We start from the raw sequence: 25,164 nt of genomic DNA on the forward strand, positions 1-25,164 counted from the left end.
CTTTACCGTCAAGAGAATGGGCACGTTCTCTGAGAGCTAGGAGCTCTTTGCATCTCAACATCCTTGTCTTTCACTGTTGGATCTCTCCCTGGTTTTTCTTTAGTTTCTGCTTTTAAGCATACTGTTCACAGCTGGAAAAAACATACAGTGGGAAATTGTCTAATAGGAAGTTTGCTCCTGAAATTCTACCCAGATACAAAATATCCCATTCTGGAATACCCGAGAAAAGTGAATTTTCCATGTGCTCCTAGACCCTCCTGGACCACACCCAATCTGAGGGAGGGCCAGTTCTGGAATGAACGGTGACATTTCAGCTCCAGCTTCGCTCTGCTTCTATAAATGACTTCCACCTCAATATCACTATCTTTATTCCTACCACCACCACCCCCATCCCATCTATCCCCCTCCCAAACTCCTCCTGTTCCCAGTCCATCCAGTGCAGCAAGGACAATGCAAACAAAAATCAGATAAATTAAGCCCACCCTTTTTCCACTTAAAAAAATATGTTTATTGACATAAAAGTTTGAAAGAAATCAAAAAAGAATTTTTGGAGTAATCTTAGAGGATGAAGGAATTGGCCAAAGACCAGTGGCGTAGCAAGGGCAGCTGACACCCGGGGCGGGTCACCGCTGCGCACCCCCCCCCTGGGTGCAGCACGGTGCACCCCCCCCCTCGATGCATGCACCCCCCTCGGAGCGCATTCTTACCACTGGCGCTCCGCCCCGAGTGCACGTCGTCGCTGGGAGCTGCGTCGGCTCCGCTGGTTCCCTGCTCTCTCTGCCCCGGAACAGGAAGTAACCTGTTCCGGGGCAGAGAGAGCAGTGAACCAGCGGAGCCGACACCCCCCCAGCGGCGTGCACCCGGGGCGGACTGCCCCCCCTCCTACGACACTGCCAAAGACAAGTTTCCCAGGTGATAAAACAGGTGTACTTTAAGATGCAGGTGATTAGGAAATTAAGGCCATTTTTGAACACTGATTTATTTGGGAGAATAGTATAAATACATATTAACGCTGTAAAAATGCGAGTTTACTTGGAAAGTTATTAAGAGGTCCTTTACTAAGGTGTACCAAAAAATGGCCTGCGCTGGTGTAGACGCGTGTATTGGACGCGTGCAGGTCCATTTTTCAGCGCACTTACAAAAGAAGGCTCTTTTTTTTTTGGCTGAAAATGGATGTGCTGCAAAATAAAAATTGGCACGCATCCATTTTGGGCCTGAGACCTTACCGCCACCCATTGACCTAAGGTAAAGTCTCACGCGTTAACCAGGCGGTAATGGTCTACGTGTGTACAATGCCAATTACAGCTTGGTTAGTGCAGTGTGCTGGAAATCTTCCGGCACACTTGGAGGGGCATAATCGAAAGGGGCGCCCAGGTTTTCCTGAGGACGTCCTCGCAGGACATCCCAGCGAAGGGGCGTGGAAACCCGTATTATCAAAACAAGATGGACGTCCATCGTTTCGATAATACGGTCGGGGATGCCCAAATTGTGAAATTTAGGTTGACCTTAGAGATGGTCGTCCTTAGAAATGATCGTCCCCGATTTTCGGCGATAATGGAAACCGACGACACTCAAATCAGAAATGACCAAATGCAAACCATTTGGTCATGGGAGGAGCCAGCATTCGTAGTGCACTGGTCCCCCTGACATGCTAGGACACCAACCGGGCACCCTAGGGGGCACTGCAGTGAATTCAGAAATTGCTCCCAGGTGCATAGCTCCCTAACCTTGTGTGCTGAGCCCCCCAACCCCCCCAAAAACCCACTCCCCATAACTGTACACCATTACCATAACCCTATGGGGTGAAGGGGGGCACCTACATGTGGGTACAGTAGGTTTCTGGTAGATTTTGAAGGGCTCACATTTACCACCACAAGTGTAACAGGTAATGGGGGGATGGGCCTGGGTCTGCCTGCCTGAAGTGCACTGCACCCACTAAAACTGCTCCAGGGACCTGCATACTGCTCTCATGGAGCTGGGCATGACATTTGAGGCTGGCATAAAATATTTAAAAAGTTTTATTTTTAGGGTGGGAGAGGGTTGGTGACCACTAGGGGAGTAAGGGGAGGTCATCCCCGATTCCCTCCAGTGGTCATCTGGTCAGTGCGGGCACCTTTTTAAGGGTTGGTCGTAACAAAAAATGGACCAAGTAAAGTTGCCCAAGTGCTCGTCAGGGACGCCCTTCTTTTTTCCATTATCGGTCGAGGACGTCCATGTGTTAGGCACGCCCCAGTCCCGCCTTTGCTACGCTTCCAACAGGCCCCTGTGAACTTTGGTCGTCCCCGTGATGGAAAGCAGTTGAGGATGCCCAAAATTGACTTTCAATTATGCCGATTTGGGCGACCCTGGGAGAAGGATGCTCATCTTCCGATTTGTATCGAAAGATGGGAGCCCTTCTGTTTCAAAAATAAGTGGACGCGTGTGAAAAAATGAAATTACCGCCCGGCCTCGAGGTAGCCAGGTGGTAGTTCAAAATTGACGCACATAGGACACGCATACTCGCTTCTGCGGCTTAGTAAAAGAGCCCCTTAGGAAACTTCACGTGGCTCAAAATATTGTGGCAACATTTCTGATCAAGAGAAACAGAATAACTAGTGTGTCACAGTTATTACACAAATTGCACTGTTTACCAATGCATGAATGTGGTATGTTTAAAATGTTACTTTTAACTTTTAAACTGTTCAAATTCCTCCATTATTTTGTTCTGACATTTGGGTATATATTCCCAGACGTTTTTTAAGCTATTCACAGAATAGTCAGAAAACAATCATGGAGGAAAAAGTCTTTGCAGTGGAGAGTGGAATAAATTGCCAGAAGGAATGAAAAAAAAAAAAAACCATGTTGTCCATTCCTGGCTGTAGAAAGTCTTTCAAATTTTAGCTGTTTTGTAGACAAAATGTTTAATGTAAATGCTGACAGTGGAAAGTAGGGAACCATTAAAGTCAGGTTTTATAAACCTATTTCACAGAGAAGATTTTTTTATGTTGCTGTTCGATACACACAAGGGACTTTTCAGTGAGCTGTAGGCGACCGCCTGCAAGCACTGGCCTCTCATTACTACAATCAATCCCTATTCTCTTTTCTCCGTGCAACAAGCTTGCTCAGTACTTTATGTGAATGAGTGCAATTATCCTAAGGGAGTCTGATGTGATTATGGCATTTTTGCAAACATGGCTTGATACGACTTTCTACACTGACAATGTCGCTTTCATTAAAAAAGAAACCCAACCACTGAAAACTGTGCTAAACACGAAGAGGAGAATTTCCAACCCTCCTTCCCGCTTAGCTTCCGTGCCTATCGGTAATCAGTAACTACGGGCTCACAGGCAGAGTTTCCTTCTTAAGATTTCAAAAATTGCCTGGTCACTGGTGCCATGGGGAAGCTTTTCCCTTACAAACTTTGCACATGCAAAATACTACTATTATTAATACTACTATTAATCATTTCTATAGTGCTACTAGATGTATGCAGTGCTGTACACTGAACATATAAAAGACAGTCCCTGCTTGACAGAGCTTATAATCTAATCAGGACAGATAAACAGGACAAATTAGGGACAAGGGACCTACTCTAGGTGGGAATGATAAACCAGACATGGGTACTGAACAAGTGAATAGGAGTTAAAAGCAGCCTAGACTTGATAACGGCCAGAGCTGGAACTTGAGGTACTGATTCAGGAAGTCTATTCCAGGCGTACGGACGCAGGGAGATAAAAGGAACGGAGTCTGGAGTTGGCAGTGGAGAAGGGTACAGATAAGAGAGATTTACCCAATGAATGGAATTCCCGGGGAGGAGTGAAGGGGAGAGATAAGAGTGGAGAGGTACTGAGGAGCTGCAGAGTGAATGCACTTGTAAGTCATTAAGAGGAGTTTGAACTGTAAGAGGAAATGGATAGGAAGCCAGTGAAGTGACTTGAGGAGAGGGCTAATATGAGCATAGTGACGCTGGTGGAATATAAGTCATGCATCAGAATTTTGAACAGATTGAAGGGGAGAGAGATGGCTTAATGGGAGACCTGTGAGAAGCAAGTTGCAGTAGTCTAAGCAAGAGGTGATAAGAATGTGGATCAGAGTTCTGGTAGTGTGCTCAGAAAGAAAGGGACAAATTTTTGTTGATGTTATAGAGAAAGAAATGACAGGTTTCAGCAGTCTGCAGGATATGTGCAGAGACAGGGGGATCTCAAAATGAGCTCCACATGTGAGTCACTTAATCCTCCATTTCCCCAGGTACAAATAAGTACCTAAATATACGACGTAAACCACTTTGAATGTAATTGCAAAAACCACAGAAAGGTGGTATATCAAGTCCCATTCCCTTTCCCTTCTGGTGACTATCTCCAACCCCAGCACCACCTACTTTCCCTGCAAGAAAAAGTATTATGTACTGTAGACAGCACATAAACGTTTTCATACTGGTAATAGAAGTTAGCATAGGAGGGTTTGAAAAATGGGTTGGACAAGTTCCTGGAAGAAAAATCTATAAGCTATTACAGTATTTACAAGGTAGACTTGGGGAGTTAACTGCTTGTCAGCATAGAATTTAGCTACTTGTTACTTTTGCCCTGGATTGGCTACTGTTGCAAACAGGATACTGGACTTGATGGACCTTTAGTCTGACCCCTTTAGTTCTTAGGTTCTTCTGAGGGCTTTGGGTGGGCGCCATGGATAAACACCATTGAGTATCTGGGTATGAAAAATACTTTTGATCTTGTCCCCTAAAAGATACTTGATCAAATCTTCATTACCCCACCTGCAGGCATGTGAAATACAAGACTCTCTATGCTTCGTCCTTGCCCTACATCAGTCCACAATCCTGGAATGTTCTGCCAAGACAGCTTAAGGAGCTTATCGACCATCAACAGTTCAAGAAGTCCTTAAAAACCTTCTTATTCGCCAAGGCTTATTCCCCTGGCTCCTCCACTGTTTAACCTCTACCACTTGTTGGCTCTTCACCCCTGTCCTTTGCCCGTGTCATCCCGTGTACCTTCCCCTCATGTCACATTCTGTTTCTGTGCCATCTCTGTATTGAATTGTATCCTCTTGACTTAATGTAAGCCACATTGCGCCTGCTTATGTGGGAAAATGTGGGGTAAAAATGCACCAAATAAATAAATGCAGTTGAGGATCTTGCATAGCCCCATTTCCATTTGAACTTTTTTTTTTTCTTCTTCTGTGACAGGGTGCACAGGCCCAGCACAGAGGTGGATAACAATTCATCAGTAGAATACCAAGTTATCTGGTTCCAGGCTGGAGATTTTAGGTAGTCTTGGATTTCTGACTACCCCATTCTGGAGCATTATGGGACCAGCACTAATTTCAATGGGCAGGATCAGGAACTAAAAAATCCCACACTGCTTTGGGATTTAAGCTCAAAAAGATTCCAGACTGGAACTGTACAGCTTGGCATCTCTGTATCAGGAGGTTAGCCATAGAAAGAGATTAGCTTCTGATGCCAACCCATACATGATAATGAATTGCTGGGACAAAACTGTGATGCAAGTTTGGTGTTTCAGACTGGGATTAGCCACTGTTGGAAACAGGATGCTGGGCTTGATGGACCTTCGGTCTGTCCCAGTATGGCAACACTTATGTACAGTACAGTTTACCATATAGCTGAGGGACAAGGAGCAGATATATGATGGGAACAAGGTGCGTGGTATAGAATCAGTTGGGATAATTTAATGATTAGCTATAATCAAGGCAAGTTCTTTGTATAGTTAAGCAAGAGATAAGGAACTGGTCTAAGTTACAGTATGTGTAGACTTAATATAATTAGTCAAGCCTGGCAGTCTGAAACACCAAACTTGACTAATTATATTGTCTACACATACTATAACTTAGATCAGTTCCTTATCTCTTGCTTAACTATACAAAGAACTTGCCTTGATTATAGCTAATCATTAAATTATCCCAACTGATTCTATACCACGCACCTTGTTCCCATCATATATCTGCTCTTGGTCCCTCAGCTATATGGTAAACTGTACTGTACATAAGTGTTGCCATACTGGGACAGACCGAAGGTCCATCAAGCCCAGCATCCTGTTTCCAACAGTGGCTAATCCCAGTCTGAAACACCAAACTTGCATCACAGTTTTGTCCCAGCAATTCATTATCATGTATGGGTTGGCATCAGAAGCTAATCTCTTTCTATGGCTAACCTCCTGATACAGAGATGCCAAGCTGTACAGTTCCAGTCTGGAATCTTTTTGAGCTTAAATCCCAAAGCAGTGTGGGATTTTTTAGTTCCTGATCCTGCCCATTGAAATTAGTGCTGGTCCCATTCAGGTCACAAATACCTGGCAGAAACCCAAATAGTAGCAACGTTCCATGTAGAACCCCAAAGAGTAGCAAGATTCTAGAATTCTAAAGAATAACAAGGTTCCATGCAGAATTTCAAAGTGTATCAACATTCCATGAAGAACCCCAAAGAGTAGCAAGATTCCATTTAGAATCCCAAGTACATAAGTGTTGCCACACTGGGACAGACCGAAGGTCCATCAAGCCCAGCATCCTGTTCCCAACAGTGGCTAATCCCAAGTCACAAATACCTGGCAAAATCCCCAAACAGTACATTTTATGCTGCTTATCCTAGAAATACTATCTACTAGCAATGGCACTCGTCTACTGTAACTTGGTATGTATACCTCACAAAACTCAGTAGAACTCATGAATGTATACAATCAGCATAGTATTGCTTTAAGTAAGGAAGTCTCATAGGTCGCTGGGGTTTGGTTGCAATTTCTTATCTGCCCCTGTTTCACGACTATTATAATCATCGACTTACCCTACCACCCTCCTTAGTTATTACTTTATCTATTTTGTTTTTTATATTTATTTTTTCTCTACGAATACCAGAGGTATGTCTATGCTTGATCTTGCATGCCCAACAGGAGCTTCGTAATCAAACAGTCTAACAATCTGACAAGGCTGTAATTGGACTTATGAAAAAAAGCTCAACTTAGCTTTGTTTTTAAGTGCGGAACTATCCCTGACAGGTGCCTGTTTCGCACAACTCGGCTTTCTCAAGGGGTGGTTGTCGCACCAATCCTGGAGTCAAATAAATCCATAAAGATTCTAAAGAATAACAAGGTTCCATGCAGAATTTCAAAGTGTAGCAAGATTCCATTCAGAATCCCAAGTACATAAGTATTGCCACACTGGGACAGACCGAAGGTCCATCAAGCCCAGCATCCTGTTTTCAACAGTGGCCAATCCAGGCACTTCTGCTACTGCCCAGCTCCATGGAGAGGAAAGGGGAGGAAAGAAAGAGGACATTGGAGACAGCATGACAGCACTCCTGGAAGCATGTATGGGGTCTGTCACACTGACCACCTGGCACACATCTAGTCTGCCCAGTAAGATGGTTAGAGTCGTTCCTGCTGGTCCATACAGAACCTGCAGGAACAGCAGATAAAACAGACTTTTATTTATACCAGTGTAGAACTATCGATTTATCTGAACCCTTCATTTAATCAGTAAACTTTCAAGTGAAAGTTTGTATATTTGTTCTCTGCTTATTATACTTTACTTTGGGCGTTTGCACAAACAAGACAGAAGTAAAATAGGATTTAAGCTTATTTTACAGAACCTTTTCTTAACCCCCAGTAGCACCACGGAAGCTGTAAGCATCAGTTCTTTTCAATTCCCGTATCCTTTCGAATGTGTTAAAACCACTGCATCATGTTGAGGAAGGTAATACTGTGTCACCAAAACTCAAATGAGCTGAAACAGAGCCAACCACTAGAACGCCTGGGCATACTGCAAACTTTTCTTAAGTTTAACGGATGCTTAAAGATGATCATTTCTGGGATTGCTGATGTCCGTGGCTAGAGAGGAGGCAGATTTTTTTTTTTTGTTACATTTGTACCCCGCGCTGTCCCACTCATGGCAGGCTCAATGCAGCTTATATGGGGCAATGGAGGGTTAAGTGACTTGCCCAGAGTCACAAGGAGCTGCCTGTGCCAGGAATCGAACTCAGTTCCTCAGTTCCCCTGGACCAAAGTCCACCACCCTAACCACTAGGCCACTCCTCCACTGTTGCTACTATTTGAGATTCTACATGGAATGTTAATGTTGCTATTCCACTAGCAACATTCCATGTAGAAGTCGGCCCTTGCAGATCACCAATGTGGCCGCGCAGGCTTCTACATGGAATGTTGCTAGTGGAATAGCAACATTCCATGTAGAATCTCCAATAGTATCTATTTTATTTTTGTTACATTTGTACCCTGCGCTTTCCCACTCATGGCAGGCTCAATGCAGCTTACATGGGGCAATGGAGGGTTAAGTGACTTGCCCAGAGTCACAAGGAGCTGCCTGTGCCTGAAGTGGGAATGGAACTCAGTTCCTCAGTTCCCCAGGACCAAAGTCCACCACCCTAACCACTAGGCCACTCCTCCAGGCCAGGAGCAGCTATGCAAGCAGAAGGTTGAAGAGGTGTAGATTTTTGCAGATGGTAACAAGGGCAAAGCAGCAATACAGGTTGGTGACACAGGCAGATGAAGTGTGATACTCTATAAAGCACTGCCGCAGCAAACCAGTATGAGTTTGTAAGGCAGAAATAGAAGGAACAGAGTGAAATGGTTAATAAAAGCATGTCACATAATATATAGGGTATGGCCACTTTATATGTAGTATAAACAAGAAAAAGCAACACTGGGCCTTCAAGAAAGAGACAATGGCAGTCCTTTATTGTGAAAAAGACCTGACACGGGCCGTGTTTCGGTGCACAAGCGCCTGCCTCAGGGGTCAAAGTGTGTCTTCACAATATATGAGCAGGAAACTGAGTAAATTGCCAGCTACCACTGTGCGCAAACGCTCAGTGGTGGCTGGCAATTTACTCAGACTGTCTGAACATTCCTGCTCATATATTTTGAAGACACACTTTGACCCCTGAAACACGGCCCATGTCGGGTCTTTTTCACAATAAAGGACTGCCATTGTCTCTCTCTTGAAGGCCCAGTGTTGCTTTTTCTTGTTTATATTGTATGCTTGTATGCTGTATTACCCTCTCTTTTGTGATTACGTCAATTTATATGAAGGGCATTAGAAAATAGTTTCATTGTTTTAAAAATGTGTTTTTTTTTTTTTAAAGCAAATTGAGACTCTTCACTGCAACATGTTTGACCCCAGTGAATGGTGCAAAAACATAGGTTGGATTGGGGCCCTTTTACTAAGCCCCGTAGGTGCCTACGCATGCCCAATGCACGTCGATTTGGACTTAGCACCCGGCTACCACATTGCCCATGCGGTAATTTCATTTTTGACGAGCGTCCGCTACGCGCGCCAGAAAATATATATTTTATTTTCTGATGCGTGGGGAAAATCGGGTGGTAACTCCAACTTGACGCGCATAGGCGATTACCGCACAGTTAACACGAGAGACCTTACCGCTAAGTCAATGGCTGGCGGTAAGGTCTCAGACCCCCCAAATGGGTGTGTGCCAATTTTTATTTTGCCCCGCGTCCATGTTGGGCAAAAAATTAAAAAGGCCTTTTTAACAGGCCCGCTGAAAAACGGATCTGTGCGCACTCAAAACAAGCGTCCACGCTACCGCAGCCCATTTTCAGCGCACCTTAGTAAAAGGACCCCTACTCACTACATACACGTTTGTCCATATGCAGCTAGTTGACTTGATATTGGTGGGTCTGCCAGCGGCCATGTGAGTTCCTTTGCTTGTGTTTAAATACATATAAACCCCAGGGTGCTTCTCTCTCCTAATTGCAGCTATGCCCTGCAATCCAATAAAAATATTTTACACTCTAGAAAGAGAGCCAGAATGTCCTTTTTAATAGTGCAACAATAATTCTGAAAGTCCATAGGCAACACGAGAGCAAATGGATTAACCTTATTCATAATTAATTCTTCTGAACATTTGACAGTTGCGTTCAACCCCTCCTGCCCTTCAGTAAACCTGATGCTTAATGTAATCAGGATACTACCACAGTATTCATACACTACACGAGAGCTGAGTCCTTCAGAATGGATCAGCCAATTACTCGTTACTCCCGGCTCCTCCTTAGGAGGGCAGCAGAGCTTAAATTAAACAACTGGCAAATTGATGATCAATCAAAATGCAAAGCCCACTTTAACAGCCCCATTGATCTGCAAAAACTTAAAGGCGTAAATAGTCAACTGGTGGTGGTGGAGCAGATTTTTTAGCCATTGCCAGCTTTATATCCCGATATTCAATGCCAGGTCATGTCTGGCACCAGCACTGAGTATTTGGGTATGTGCGGTGGACAGCATATATCCAGTTAAGGGCAATATTCAGCCCTCAACCAGATAGGTAAAACCAAACAAAGATAGGACTGTGTTTTGTCCGGTTATATTATGCAGTTAAGTGCTGATTCTGCTCCGACTCTACCACTGGACCATCCATAACATAGCCAGTTTTGGTTTAGATGGTGTCACGAAATGCTTAGCCACCCACCTGGAGCTACCCTGCAGCTACTATCCCCAGTAGATCAGGTCTGCCTGCACCTGCTGCTTATGCTCTAGCACCCTCCACCCTACCGACTGGGTCTCACTTGCCTCTGGACGAGTCTCCCACTCTCAAATTATCCCCAGTGATTTCTAGGTTACTGGAGACCACACTTCCAGTGGCCTCACAGTTCCCAGAAAGCACTCACAGACCCAACACACAAATCACTAGGATTCATAGTCAGTACAGACAAGCAGAGTCAATAAACTAACAAGTTTATTGTCACAGAACTTGAACAGTGAAACAGAAAAAGTGCAATCAGCAAAACAATAGCAGGTAGCTGAAATATGGATCAATTATAACACTATCTAAACATTTGTATATTATCTAAATAGTACCAGGGAAGATCAGAACAGATAGCTGCTCAGAAATTATCAACTATAACTGTTTAAAGGGCCTCAGCACAGAGATCCTTCTCTCTTTTCTTCCTGGCTAAGACTGGAGCAAAAGCCAGTACATTCTAGATGAAATCGAGCTCCTAGGCCAATCAGAGCCCAGAACAATACGTTTGAAAAATACCTGGCCACACCACTGCAGGTCTTTTCTCTGTAACAGCATTCAAGATAAACATGCACCACCTGCTGGCCAAACTAGAGAAGTACACTTCAAGAAATAATACAAGTTATAGGCTTAAAACCCACTGTTTAATCACCGTGTTAAAGAACTTTCCTACGTGGAAACTGCATGAAATATGCTGGGCATGTCCCAACAATTACCACACAGCCTTTGCCCTTACCGTGTATTAATTGTTGTTAAAGCGCAGTAAATGCAAAACCTAATGCACTTCAGCAAACAGCTGCTTTGTCTCAAGCTATATATTTCTGTTAAATCTTGAATTTGATGACTTACACTTTCTTAATGCCCACGACAAAAAGCCTCTCTTCCTCAGGAGATGGTTCAGGCGTGAACTACTTCGTACTCTAGAGACATTACATTATCTCACACACCACAGTCATCAAGTTGACCAAACCTTCATAATAATGAAGCCCCTTAATTCTAGGGAATATTTAAAAGGCGAGACAATCATATGAAGAAATCATACTCAGTTCAATGCATCTCCATGACAGAACACAAAGCCTCCATCTAAAACGTGAAACACTAAAGGCAGTGAGCAATCACAATATGCTTCTATGATGCACCATACAGAGCTCTGATTCACTGCAGAAAATTAAATAAACTATCCTGGATGAAGAATGATAAAGCTGAGTCTGTCTGTTCTTCTAAACTGAGCATAGTGCTGCCACATAATGGAAAGGGGGGGGGGGAGGGAAATGGGACTTGGTTTACATATATTCAGGTACTTATTTTGTACCAGGGGCAATGGAGGGTTAAGTGACTTGCCCAGAGTCACAAGGAGCTGCAGTGGGAATTGAACTCAGTTCCCCAGGATCAAAGTCCACTGCACTAACCACTAGGCTACTCCTCCCCTAGCAACATTCCATGTAGAATCTTCAAATAGTAGCAACATTCCAGAATCTCAAATAGTAGCAACAGCAACATTCCATGTAGAATCGCAAATAGGGAAAGGGAAACGGGACTTGATATACCACCTTTCTGAGGTTTTTGCAACTACATTCAAAGAGGTTTACATATATTCAGGTACTTATTTTGTACCAGGGGCAATGGAGGGTTAAGTGACTTGCCCAGAGTCACAAGGAGCTGCAGTGGGAATCGAACTCAGTTCCCCAGAATCAGAGTCCCGCTGCACTAACCACTAGGCTACTCCTTTGGGATATTTTTATTCATCTAAATCCTTGTAGATTTGCAAGGTAAATGTCCAGGAAGAAGCAATCTGCCTGTTTATATCACATAATGGTCAACAGACACCCCCCCCCCTTCCCCTCTCTCTCTCTTTTTCTGGAACTGGGGAAGCTGTTGACCAATCAGAATGCCTATCTATTATAGGCCATTTGTACCCTGTAACTCAGATACTTGCCCCATACCTCTCGGATTGCTGTGCAAAATTCACTCTGCAGGACTTTTTTCAGAGCCTTCAATTTGTGCCCAGGGACGTCTCCAGACTCCTGTAGTTTCTCCAGCAACTCAATGGCCCTTGTGACATCTGAACAGCCAAAAGAAGAAGAAATATCAGGCAAAAACCAAGGGGATGTGGGAATGTTCTGATGAACCTGGCCATGCAGACCCCAAAGTGAAATGGCTTTTGCAACAAAGATGGCGGTCATACGTTTCATAGCAATGTTCATGTCCATTCTGGAAGTGCCAAACATGTGAACAGTACGATGTTTCAACTACAGTTTCGGATTCCTATTAAAAGCATCTCAAAAATAGCTTATGGCAAGCTGAGCATCCATTCTGCAGGAAAACAATATATTTCAATTCTGAAATGTAGGTCACCTGATTTTTCTGCATATTTATTTGTTGCATTTGTATCCCACATTTTCCCATCTATTTGCAGGCTCAATGTGGCTTACATCGTTCCGTAATGGCGATCGCCATTTCCGGAATGAGAAATACAGAGTTATGTTGCATTAAGGTTCGTAGGTGACAGAGAGGGGGATAATCGAACGGGGACGCCCATCTCTAAGGACGGCCCCGTAAAGGGGCGGGGCAACCCGTATTATTGAAACAAGATGGACGTCCATATATATTTCCATACTACAGTATCTGTCTGGTGACAAAATGGAGTAATGCCAGGGATATGCATTCATTAGTACACATTCAGGGCCCTTTTACCAAGCAGCAGTAAAAACTGGCCAGCAGTGGCATTGGCGTGTGGGATTGCCACATGCTGAGCCACCTTTTACCGCAGCGGTAAAAGTTGTTTTGTTTTAAAAAAAGGGGCAGTAAATGTCCGTGCAATAGATAAAAAAAAATTGCCACATGGTCATTTTCTGCTGGCGCCTTACCACCTCCACTCCCCACCCATCCGTGCTAGTAAATAAAAAATTATTTTCTAGCATCGGAAATGGCACGTGGCAGACCCGGAACTACTGACAGGCTCCTGGAAGAGCCTGGCCATGCGCAAACCCTGTGGTAGCCCTACTGCCCCTTAGTGCACTGAAAAAGGCTTACCACAGGACATAATAAGGACCCTGCTTACAATGGCACGCTAAAAATTAGTATGTGTTAACTATGTAGATGCCCATAGAAATATTATGGGCATCTACATGTTTAGCACATGCTAAAAATGCTAGTGTGCCTTTGTAAACAGGGCCCTAAAGCATCTTGCAGTGATTTCCATGTTTGCATGCACTGATCGTGCGCTATTTATTTTTTAAATTATTTTTGGGAGGGGATGTGGCACGGGCAGGGAATGAGTGTGAAAGAGCTAATCAGCTAGCATGTTCACATTAGCTCTGCTGTGCGTCCAAAACGGACAGCAGAAAATAATTTCTATTTTCTACCGCATGGCGCTAACCAGGGCCGCCGAGAGGGGGGGCAGCGGGAGACAAAATTCCCCGGGCCCAGGCCTCCAAGGGGGGCCCAGTGCCGCAGTCCTCAGTCTCACTTGCCCACCCTCGGCTCCGACAGCCCCCCTCCATCCGCCACCGGGCCCCCTGCATTCAAATCACAGCGCCTCACCTCCGTATGACAGCGCAGCGGCAGATCTCCTCCCTTCGGGCCTTCCCTCCCTGTGTCCCGCCCTCGTCTGATGTAACTTCCTGTTTCAGCGAGGGCGGGACACAGGGAGGGAAGGCCCGAAGGGAAGCGATCTACCGCTGCGTTGCGATTTGAATGCAGGGGGGCTGTCAGTGGGACTGAGGATGAGCGGGTGGAGACTGGGGACTGTGGAGTGGCAGCCTCGGGGGGGGGGGGGGGGGTGGTGGCGGTGGCAGCGACCTTGGAGGTGGTGGAGGGGCAGGGCCCCAGGCCCAGCCCAGTCTCTTGGCAGCCCTGGCGCTAACCAGGTGTGGTAATTGGTAAATGCACTGATGACTGCTGCCCAGATAATGCATGAGACCCTTATCACTAAGTTAGGAGCCCTTTTACCAAATTATGGTAAAAATTAGCCTTAGCACGTCCATATATGGGTCATTCACACTGGGGTAAAATGGCCAATTTTTCTGTTTTCCCTAGTATTGACCACATGCTAATTTTCACATTAGCGCATGAGCCCTTACTGCCATCTATTTTGTAGGCAGTAGGGACTCATGTGAAACCTGCGCTAATCAATTAGTGCATGGCAATACCCATGCACTAACCAATTAGCGCAGAAAGCGTTTACTCTCCACCCCCAGACCCACTCCCAGCGCTAAAACATAAAGGGGCCCCTTTACTAAGACGCGTAGGTGCTGTACGCACATCAAATTAGAACACTGCCCGGCTACCCCATGCCCCGGGTGGTATTTCTAATTTCTATTTTCTACTGCGTGGTGCTAACCGGGCGGTAATCGGCAGCATATGCACACTGAAGATTACCGCCCAATTAATGCGTGAGACCTTACCGCTAAGTCAATGGGTGGCTGTAAGATCTCGAGCCCAAAATGGACGTGTGCTGATTTTTATTTTGCCGTACGTCCATTTTTGGCCCCAAAAAATGCCTTTTTTGCAGGCACGCTGAACAATGGACCTGCGTGTGTCCGATACACACGCCTACACCAGCACAATTTTTCAGCGCATCTTAGTAAAAGGGCCCCAAAGTTTATTTTTAACGCATGGGTAGTGCACACCGAACCACAGAATTACCATGTGATGCCTGAATATGCTCCGCGGTAAGGTGCTAGTTTCTGCTGTAAGCATGTGTTAGTGCTTGCCGCAGATCAGGGGCATAGCCAGACTTCGGCGGGAGGGGGGTCCAGAGCCTGAGGTGAGGGGACACATTTTAGCCCCCCTCTCCGGTGTCGCTGACACCCCCCCCCCGCCATTGCCAACCTCCCCCGGCGCCGCCGCCACCACCAACTTTGACCCCCCCCTGCCGACAACCCTCTCGACCCCCCTTTCCACCGCCAACCCTCCCCCGCCGCTAACCCTCCCTCCCCGCCGCCGTCGCCTACCTTTGCCGGCGGGGAACCCCAACCCCCGCCAGCCGAGATTCTCTTCTTCCCGCGCAAGGCTTCGTTCAGTTTCTGAGTCTGACGTGCAGGACGTCAGACGCAGAAACTGAACGAAGCCTTGCGCGGGAAGAAGAGGACCTCGGCTGGCGGGGGTTGGGGTCCCCCGCCAGCAAAGGTAGGCGGCGGCGGGAGGGGGGTCGAAAGGGTCGTCGGCAGAGGAGTCCAGGGCCAAATCTACGGGGGCCCAGGCCCCCGTGGCCCCACGTAGCTACGCCACAGCCGCAGCTTAGGATCCACTTAGATTGTGAACCTTCTGGGAACAGGAAAACACGTCCTGCACCTGAATGTAACTCACTGTGAGTCATCACTAGAAAGGCATAAACTCAATATAAAATTAATCCACAATGCAACAAACTGCCCTGGGGAGTTACTAGCAACTAGCTGTGGCCTGAAATCTTCTATTAAATAGTTTACCTTGCAAGTCACTATAGATTTAACACATTTGTAGTTTAATGATTATATATTGTTGTTTTGTTACCTGCACATGCACAGGCTGTAAATTTAATACGCGAATGAATGAATGTCTCTTGGGTAACATTTGTGCTATATTTTGCCAAATATTAACGCTCACTGGAGCTGATGAGAACAGAAGCACGTGAAAGCTTTCCTCTAAGCAGATCTTGAAAAATTTTGCCCGAATGCATTCATCTAGTTGTTTTGAGCTTTAGATTTAGCCGGACACGGCTGCAGGAGCTTCCAGATCTTGCTGCTGTTTCTAGCTATATAGTACTAGGTTCTGCTGATCCCGCTAGACACAGATCCAATACCCCTGCATAGAAGGCGGGTCTCAGAGCAATTCCCAGACACAATTCTAAAATGCAAAACCAAAACCTTCTGTCTCTCCTTCAAGTTGCCGCTGTCTCATCTTGCAAATATGCTATCTCCCAACACCTAGGATCCTGTTATCTCATGTTTTATTTATGTTTTCAAATGCATTTTCACTTGTCCTGTGTAAAAGAAAACTGCCAGAAGCAATTTTAATAGAGAAGCAACTGAAATGATTTTATTCAGTATATATTCACCAATGGAACAGTTTTTGAAAATGTTTTAATGGTTACATCGGTCACATTGAAATCTGCTTAGTCCAAGAAGGGGCGTTATCAATGTGGGCTACTGTTAAGTGAGGTTATTTTAGCACAGGGCCACCATTTTGGATGTGACGCCGGCCAGGCAGGAGCAAAGGAGGATCATTCCAACCTGGCAATCACTGGACCATCAGGGTAAGGCCCTTGAGGCCCCTGCTTGTTTGGGTGCCCCCCCCAAAAAAGCAAGGGCCTCAGGGGCCATGGGGCGTAAAGATGAGCTTCTGAAAGGGGGGCTGGGATTGGGGAGCAGCTGGGATCAGGAGCAGTGGTGGTCCATGGTCGACTGCCACCTGAGGTGAATCACTGCTGCTCACCCCCCCCCCCTCGGGTTCAGCAGCGCACCGCCCCCAGGTGCAGTGCATACCCCCTTGAAATATCACCACCACCCCACCCACCCCCGGCGCATCACCTCCAACTCCCCCCCCCCCCACCCCGGGTGCATTGCTGTTACTTCCTGGGGTGCTGGAAGCAGCCTCTTGGCTGTCAGCTCCGCCGGTTCCCTGCTCCGGAACAGGAAGTAACATCAGAGGGAGCAGGGAACCGGCAGAGTCGACAGCTACGCGGCTGCTCCCTACACCTCCCTGCAGTGTGCACCCGGGGCGGACCGCCCCCACCGCCCTGCCCTCGGTACACCACTGATCAGGAGAGGGCTGCTTTATCAGGGGCTTTACAAGCAGTCCCAAGGCTCCTTTCACATCAGGCCTGAGAACATCGGGTTGTCAAATATTTCTGGGCACATAGAATAATGTTAACTGTGAGATGGCTGGCAAGCAATGTTGTTCTGTTACCACAGGATTCAGCAATCCCGTGGTATATCAAGTGCAGTGCAAGATTGCCTTTTACGTCACCTTGATAATTTCCCTCCTCCCTAAATGGCATTATTCTAATCAGTGGATACCTCCATGGGAACGGATTAATGATGTGGATGTGTGTCCTTTGCTGAATATTATCTTAGCATGAATTTTGTGCCTAACTTTGGGTGCCAACCAGTGGCATAGCTATGTGGGGCCAGGGGGGCCTGGGCCCCCGTAGATTTGGCCCTGGACCCCCCTGCCGACGACCCTCTCGACCCCCTCCCGCTGCCAACCCTCCCCCGCCATTGCCATGGGCTACCTTTGCTGGTGGAGGACCCCAATCCCCGCCAGCTGAGGAGGTCCTCTTCTCCCTCCGAAGGCTTCGTTCTGTTTGTGACATCCTGCACGTACAACGTGCAGGACGTCAGACTCACAGAAACAGAATGAAGCCTTGCAGATCAACTTTCAGGATAACCCTAATGAATATGCATGGAGATTTGCAAACCCACTACTTCCATTGTATGGAAATCTCTCTCCCGCATATTCCTTAGGGATATTCTGAAAACCTGACCCGTTGGCAGCTGTCAAGGACTGGTAGAGAAAATCAAGGCTATAGTTTATAAAATATACAGTATTCGGTTTCTTCCCCAAACTGCTACACAGGATTTCACTGGGACAAGCACCAGTACTAGTCCAGAGGTTTATACAGCTTTTAGTCCAAGGGTGGGAGAGCCACAACCCAGTCAGGTTTTCAGGATTTCCCCAATGAATGCATGTAAGATTGATCGGCATCTTCTGCTTCCATTGAATGCAAATAGATCTCATGCATATTTATTGCGGATATCCTAAAATCTTGACTGAGGTTGCCCACCTCTGCTTTAGTCTCTGCTTCTTAGGAGGCTTCTGCTACGCTGTGAATCCAGGCAGTCAAGATGAAATGCCCCGGTCTTCTCTCTTCATTTTTCTAGTCGGAATCATTTGTTCACCCTCTCACTTCTCAGTCCCATAAAAACAGATTGATTCAGATCTTGTAGCACTTGCCGGGCATCACTCTACAGTTCCAGGTCATTTCACAGGAGTACTGAGCCCATGACTTCAAGTTCATAATTTATTTTCACTGAACAGTAACTAAGAGATTAAATAACCAGCGGGAAGACTGAACAAGTATGACCTCTAATCAAGGATGTGCCTGGAATGTGAATCATGCAGCACTGAATTTCAACCCAGTCTTTGGGTCACACCCTACCTATCAGGTTTTCAGAATCTGCACTATTACTACTACTTATCATTTCTGAAGCGCTACTAGACATACGCAGCGCTGTACACTTGAACATGAAGAGACAGTCCCTGCTCGACAGAGCTTACAATCTAATTAGGACAGACAAACAGGACAAACGAGAGATAAGGGAATATTAAAGTGAGGATGATAAAAGAACAAGTGAACAAGGGTTAGGAGTTAAAAGCAGCATCAAAAAGGTGGGCTTTTAGCTTAGATTTGAAGACGGCCAGAGATGGAGCTTGAGGTACCAGCTCAGGAAGTCTATTCCAGGCATATGGTGCAGCAAGATAAAAGGAACGGAGTCTGGAGTTAGCAGTGGAGGAGAAGGGTGTAGATAAGAGAGATTTACCCAGTGAACGGAGTTCCCGGGGAGGAATGCAGGGAGAGATGAGAGTGGAGAGGTACTGAGGAGCTGCAGAGTGAATGCACTTATAGGTCAATAAGAGGAGTTTGAACTGTATGCATGAGTTAGGTTAGATGCACTGACTCTATCATATGCAATTTTTTCTTATATATATATCTTGTTTTGGATATCCTAAGCATTAGACAGGCTAGGTATGTCCCAAGTACTGCGTTGAGAGCACCTGTCATATAGACAGTTCTGTTAGGTGTGCAAATGCCTTGTGCCAAGTGTCAGTCACATAAGAACATAAGCATTGCCTTACTGGGACAGACCAAAAGTCCATCAAGTGGCATCCTGTTTCCAACAATGGTCAATCCAGGTCACAAGTACCTGGCAAGGTTCCAGAACAGCAAAACAGATTTTATGCTGCTTATCCTAGAATATGCAGTGGATTTTTTTCCAAGTCCATCTTAATAATGGCTTATGGACTTTTCTTTTAGAAAATTATCCAAACCTTTTTAAAACCCTGCTAAGCTAATTGCTTTTACCACATTCTCTGGCAACGAATTCCAGAGTTTAATTACATTTTGAGTGAAAAAATATTTTTCTGATTTGTTCTAAATTTACTACTTAGTAGCTTCATTGCATGTCCCCTATTCCTAGTACTTTTTGAAAGAGCAAACAAGTGATTCACATCTACTTGTTCCATTCCTCTCATTTTTTTTTATAGATCTCGATCATATCTCCCCTCAGCCATCTCTTCTCCAAGATAAAGAGCCCTAGCTGCTTTAGCCTTTCCTCATAGGCATCACCTCTGTATCATTTTCAAAGCACTTAGACTTACAAAGTTCCATAGGTTACTATGGAACTTTGTACGTCGTACTTTGAAAATACACCTCCACGTAACTTTGTATGTTTAAGTGCTTTGAAAATACATCTCATAGCAACCTATGGAATTTTTTAAGTGCTTTGAAAAATGAGCCCCTATAGACACAAGGCAATATTCTATAAGGTAACACCATCACACCTAACCACAAGAAGAGTGTATACAGGTAAGGCAAAAAAAAAAACTAGCATTTTTTGCTGGTTTCTCAGCAACCACTTGGAATTTCAGTGTGAAATTTTACAGCTTTATTTGTTGTTACTGTGACAGAACAGTGTATTTTAAGCCTGTTAAAAAAACTGCCTTTATTAAATCTTGAAGTGCATTTCTCTAGTATGGCAAGAAGATGGTGCATGTTATGTTTTAAGCTGTTACAAAGAACTGACCTTTCCCTTCTTTAGTTAATACAGATAAAGGAAATGCCTGTAGTGATGTAACCAGCTTTAAAAAAAAATCTTGTTGTTGAATGATCTCTGATTGGCCCAGGAGATCTTTTCATTTGAACAGTACTGGTTTTCCCCAGTTTCAGCCTGGGAGAAGAGAGAGAGAAAGCTGTTTGCTGAAGTCCTGTAAAACAGATATATTTGATAACTGGTGAGCAGCTATCTGTCCTGATCTCCCCAGGTACTTTCTAGGAAGTAAACAAATGTTTAGTTAGTGTTATATTTGATCCATATTTCAGTTATCTGATATTATTTGCTGATTGCACATTTTCTGTCCACTGTTCAATATTGCTTTTATGAGAAAAAACACAATAGTTTGCCCTGTTTGTCTGGACTGATAAAGAATCTTTGTGGTTTGTGTGCTGGGTCTGTGAGTGCTTTCTGGGAACTGAAGGACCACTGGAAGAGTGGTCCTAGTATCCTAGAAATCACTGGGGATAATTTGAGAGCGGGAGACTCACCCAAAGGCAATTATGACCCAGTCGGTGGGAGGAGGGTGCTGGTGTAGAGCACAAGTGGCAAGTGCAGGCGGACCTGAGCTGTGCTGGGGATAGACCCTCTAAGTGACCGCGGGGTAACTGTTTCTTTACAGTTACTATCTCTGTTTATGTGCTGAGTGGAATGAGATTATCTTTACACATGGTGAAGTTACAGACTTTTTAGCATGATCAGTGAGTGATTTTCATGTGTTCAAAAATGTTTGCACTGTAAAACTACCATTATTTGAAAAAAAAAAACAAAAAACCCCACTGAGATACCAGTTTACTACTAAAGACATCACAGTGATGTAGATTTTTATCTGGGGAGCAATGTTGGAGGCCTATCACAAGTTCCACCCAAAGCCACATACAATCGCCAAACTCAAGGAATCGCTGCAAATGATCTGGGAAATTCTGCCACAGGGACCGACCGCCAAGGCTGTTAAGAACTTCCCAAAGTGACTGAAGGTCGGTGTTAAAGCTGGGGGGGAGGGGACACTTTGAGCATTCACAGTGACTGTGAAATTCTGACACATTGTTAATTGTGTCATTTGAATGACAATATTTTACTGTGTTTTAGCTCAAACATGTTTAATGCACAAAATTGCTAATTAATAATGCTAAGATGTCAGTAACACCAATATAGCTTGATAATTAAAAGTTGTTATATGTATGATGACTAACCCCCCCCCCCCCCCCCATGTTTACAAAGGTGAACTAGCGACAGGCGGTGTGGTACTGCTGACAGAGCCCATTCACTTTGACTGGGCTGTGTCCGCAATGCCGAGTGGCAGCCACTAGTGTGGCTTTGTAAACAGTGGCCTATATAAGTACGTAAAATTTCTCATTGAAATTCAAAGCTGTTTCTGAGAAAATGGCAAAATTCTCTAGGGGATTACTTTTTGTTTTGTTTTGCCTCACCCTGTACATAGATGGAGCAAAGGTGGGCCATGGGTTGTGTCTCCCAGTTACATGTATAATTTATAGAAAACTATAAATTACACGTGTCACATGGTGCACTTAGACATGGCAACTTATGACATGGTGTAAGAGGGCACACCTAAACATGGGCACGTCAGGCATATGACAGCAGATAAAGACCTGAACGGTCCATCCAGTCTGCCCAACAAGATAAACTCATTTTTCATGGTATGTGATACTTTATATGTATACCTGAGTTTGATTTGCCCTTGCCATTCTCAGGGCACAGACTGTAGAAGTCTGTCCAGCACTGTTCTTGTACTAAAATTTCTGAAGATTCTGGAATCCTAAAGAGTGACAAGATTCCATGCAGAATCTCAAACAGTAGCAACATTCCATGTAGAACCCTAAAGAATAAGGAGTGGCCTAGTGGTTAGAGCACTGGTCTTGTAATCTCAAGGTGGCCGGTTCAAATCCCACTGCTGCTCCTTGTGATCTACTACTATTTAGCATTTCTATAGCGCTACAAATTGTACGCAGCGCTTCACAAACATAGAAGAAAGACAGTCCCTGCTCAAAGAGCTTACAATCTAATTGACAAAAATAAAGCAAGCAAATCAATTAATGTGGGGGAGTGGTTACAAGTCAAAAGCAATGTTAAAGAGGTGGGCTTTCAATCTAGGTTTAAAGATGGCCAAGGATGGGGCAGTAATATTCCAGTAAGATGTGTAAATAAAAAACTTAAAGCAAGATGGTCAATATATTGTATATGGATTTTCAGAAGGCACTTGGCAACATGAAAGACTCCTCGGGAAAATTTATGATGAAGCCACAACAAGTACTGCAAGCAGTTCTGGGTAGCTGCACCTCAAAACAGCAGAATGATGAGAAAAACGATTATAGGGCTGATCAGTCCTCTTATAAAAAGAAAGGCTCAACTGGTTAGGAGAAGAAACAAGTGACGGCTGATACCAACAGAGGTCTATAAAATTCTGTATGGTGTGAACAAGTGGGCAAGTCACTTAGATTATGAGCCCTCCTGGGACAGAGAAATATCCAGTGTACCTGAATGTAACTCACCTTGAGCTACTACTGAAAAAGGTGTGAGCAAAATCTAAATAAATAAGATTCTGGAATGTTAAAGAGTGACAAGATTCCATGCAGAATCTCAAAGAGTAGCGACATTCCATGTAGAACCCCAAAGAATAGCAAGAGTCTGGAGTGGAGGAGTAGCCTAGTGGTTAGTGCACTGGTCTTGCAATCCAGAGGTGGCCGGTTCAAATCCCACCGCTGCTCCTTGTGATCTTGGGCAAGTCACTTAACCCTCCATTGCCTCAGATACAAACTTAGATCATGAGCCCTCCTGGGACAGAGAAATATCCAGTGTACCTGAATGTAACTCACCTTGAGCTACTACTGAAAAGCTGTGAGCAAAATATAAATAAAATAAATATTATATAAACACCTGCTTTCACATTCTTAGGCCAATCAGAATTCACTACGTTGATGTAACCTGATGGAAATTCACATCAGACTTGACTGAGACCTCAAATGGTGTTACAGAGCAAGAGAATTTTACATGTCAGGAGAAAGTTGAGACAAGGTATCTGTTTGGTCAGTTTTTCGCAGGCCATAAATGTGGTAGACGGAAGGCAAACTCTAAAAAATCAAAGCCATTATAATTTGAAACTGTGGCTGCACCATTTTAGCAAACAGTAATTATGATGGGACTTGCCAGATGGAGATGCAAAGGATTTTCTAATTGTAGGGAGATAGTGAATGCTACTAATTACTAAAACAAAAAAACAAAGAAACAAAAACACATCCATGTAGAAATGCTGCATATGGAGTGATCTAGTGTTTGCATGCAAAGCCAAATAACAATTGGAAACATTTACTTTGCAATGTTAATGTAGCATCTTTTCCGTTCGAATTTCAGCAAGAAAAACGGCATTTAAACATATTATTGTCTGTGGCTGCCTCTGCCGTTAGCACAAAGCCATTAAAAAAAATTAGCACATGAGCACTTACTGACACCAACTTTGTGCGCTGTGAGGGCTCACGTGCAAATCCTGCGTTAATCAGCTAGCGAGTGAAAATGTAGCTGCATTAACTGATTGGAGCGGAAATGCCAACTCTCCACCCCCAGAATGCCCCCTCTGTGATAAAATTTAACGTAGTTTTAGCACATGGTTTGCACGCGCAATTCTCAAAAATACCACAGGATGCCTGCGCGCGTCCCGTGGTACACCATTTTAAGCTGCAGTAAGTGCATGCAAGTGATACACTATCAGGGGCATTTTCGAAAGAGAAGGGCGTCCATCTTCCGACACAAATCGGGAGATGGGCGTCCTTCTCTCAGGGTCGCCCAAATCGGCATAATCGAAAGCCGATTTTGGGCGTCCTCAGGTGCAGTCCGTCACGGGGACAACCAAAGTTCACGGGGGCGTGTCGGAAGCGTAGCAAAGGCAGGACTGGGGCGTGATTAAGAGATGGGCGTCCTCGGCCGATAATGGAAAAAAGATGGGCGTCCCTGATGAGCATTTGGTTGACTTTACTTGGGCCATCCGTTCGATTATGCCCCTCCACGATATTAGACTGTGAATTAGTGCACACATGAAGGGGAATTCCAGGCAGTGGCGAACCAAGGGGGGGGGGCGGTGGGGGCATTCTGCCCCGGGTGCACGCCGCTGGGGGGGTGCCACGCGCCAGTCAGCTTCGTTTGTTTCCATGCTCCCTCTGCCCCGGAACAGGACGGAACAGGTTACTTCCTGTTCCGGGGCAGAGGGAGCATGGAAACAAACGAAGCTGAGCAGCGCACGGCACCCCCCCCCCCCCCAGCGGCGTGCACCCGGGGCAGGGGTTCTTTCGTTGTGGTGGGGGTTCTTTTGCCGGGGGGGGGGGGGTGCGTGCTGCACGGGGGGGGGGGGGGGGCGCTGCACCCGGGGGGCAGGGTGCATCGGCGATCCACCCCGGGTGTCAGTCCCCTAGGAACGCCACTGATTCCAGGTCCGTCTCAATGGATACTGGTGCCCTGGGCCATATTGATTTAGCTGCGCCCCCCCCCCCCCATTGCATCGCTTCTGGTGCTCCCTCCCTCTTCCCTCACAGATCTAGCATCTCTCCCCCCATCCAACCAATCTTCCCCCTTTCCCCACAGGTCCGACACTGCTCCCTAACTTCTCTCACTCTCCTGCAGCGCTGTAAAGTTTGCTAGGTGGAAGCAGCAGCAGAATGACAGGTTGAATTCAGCCAGCCCCTGAGGGCCAGATGCACTAAACTTAACGAGCCAGCAACATGGTTTTTAAACTGGTTCTAGCCAGTTTAGCGCGCAAGTATTAAACCGGGACATGCACAAACGGGTTCCCCGAGACATTTTCCTGTCACAGTAGCAGCTAACGAAAACGGAATGCAAATGATCTACAGGTTATTATAA

At 45.4% G+C, this 25,164-nt stretch overlaps 1 protein-coding gene across 1 annotated transcript in view; it reads right to left on the bottom strand.

The window, feature by feature from the left end:
• LIN7A (lin-7 homolog A, crumbs cell polarity complex component) overlaps positions 1-25,164 on the bottom strand; it is a 74,828-nt gene that overhangs the window by 35,332 nt on the left and 14,332 nt on the right. The window contains exon 2 of the mRNA XM_030214484.1: positions 12,430-12,548. Within this exon, the coding sequence (XP_030070344.1) occupies positions 12,430-12,548 (119 nt within the window). The remainder of the gene's footprint in view (positions 1-12,429; positions 12,549-25,164) is intronic.

Source organism: Microcaecilia unicolor, chromosome 9 (genome assembly GCF_901765095.1).
Source record: "Microcaecilia unicolor chromosome 9, aMicUni1.1, whole genome shotgun sequence".
In the NCBI taxonomy this organism is placed as follows: Eukaryota; Metazoa; Chordata; class Amphibia; order Gymnophiona; family Siphonopidae; genus Microcaecilia; species Microcaecilia unicolor.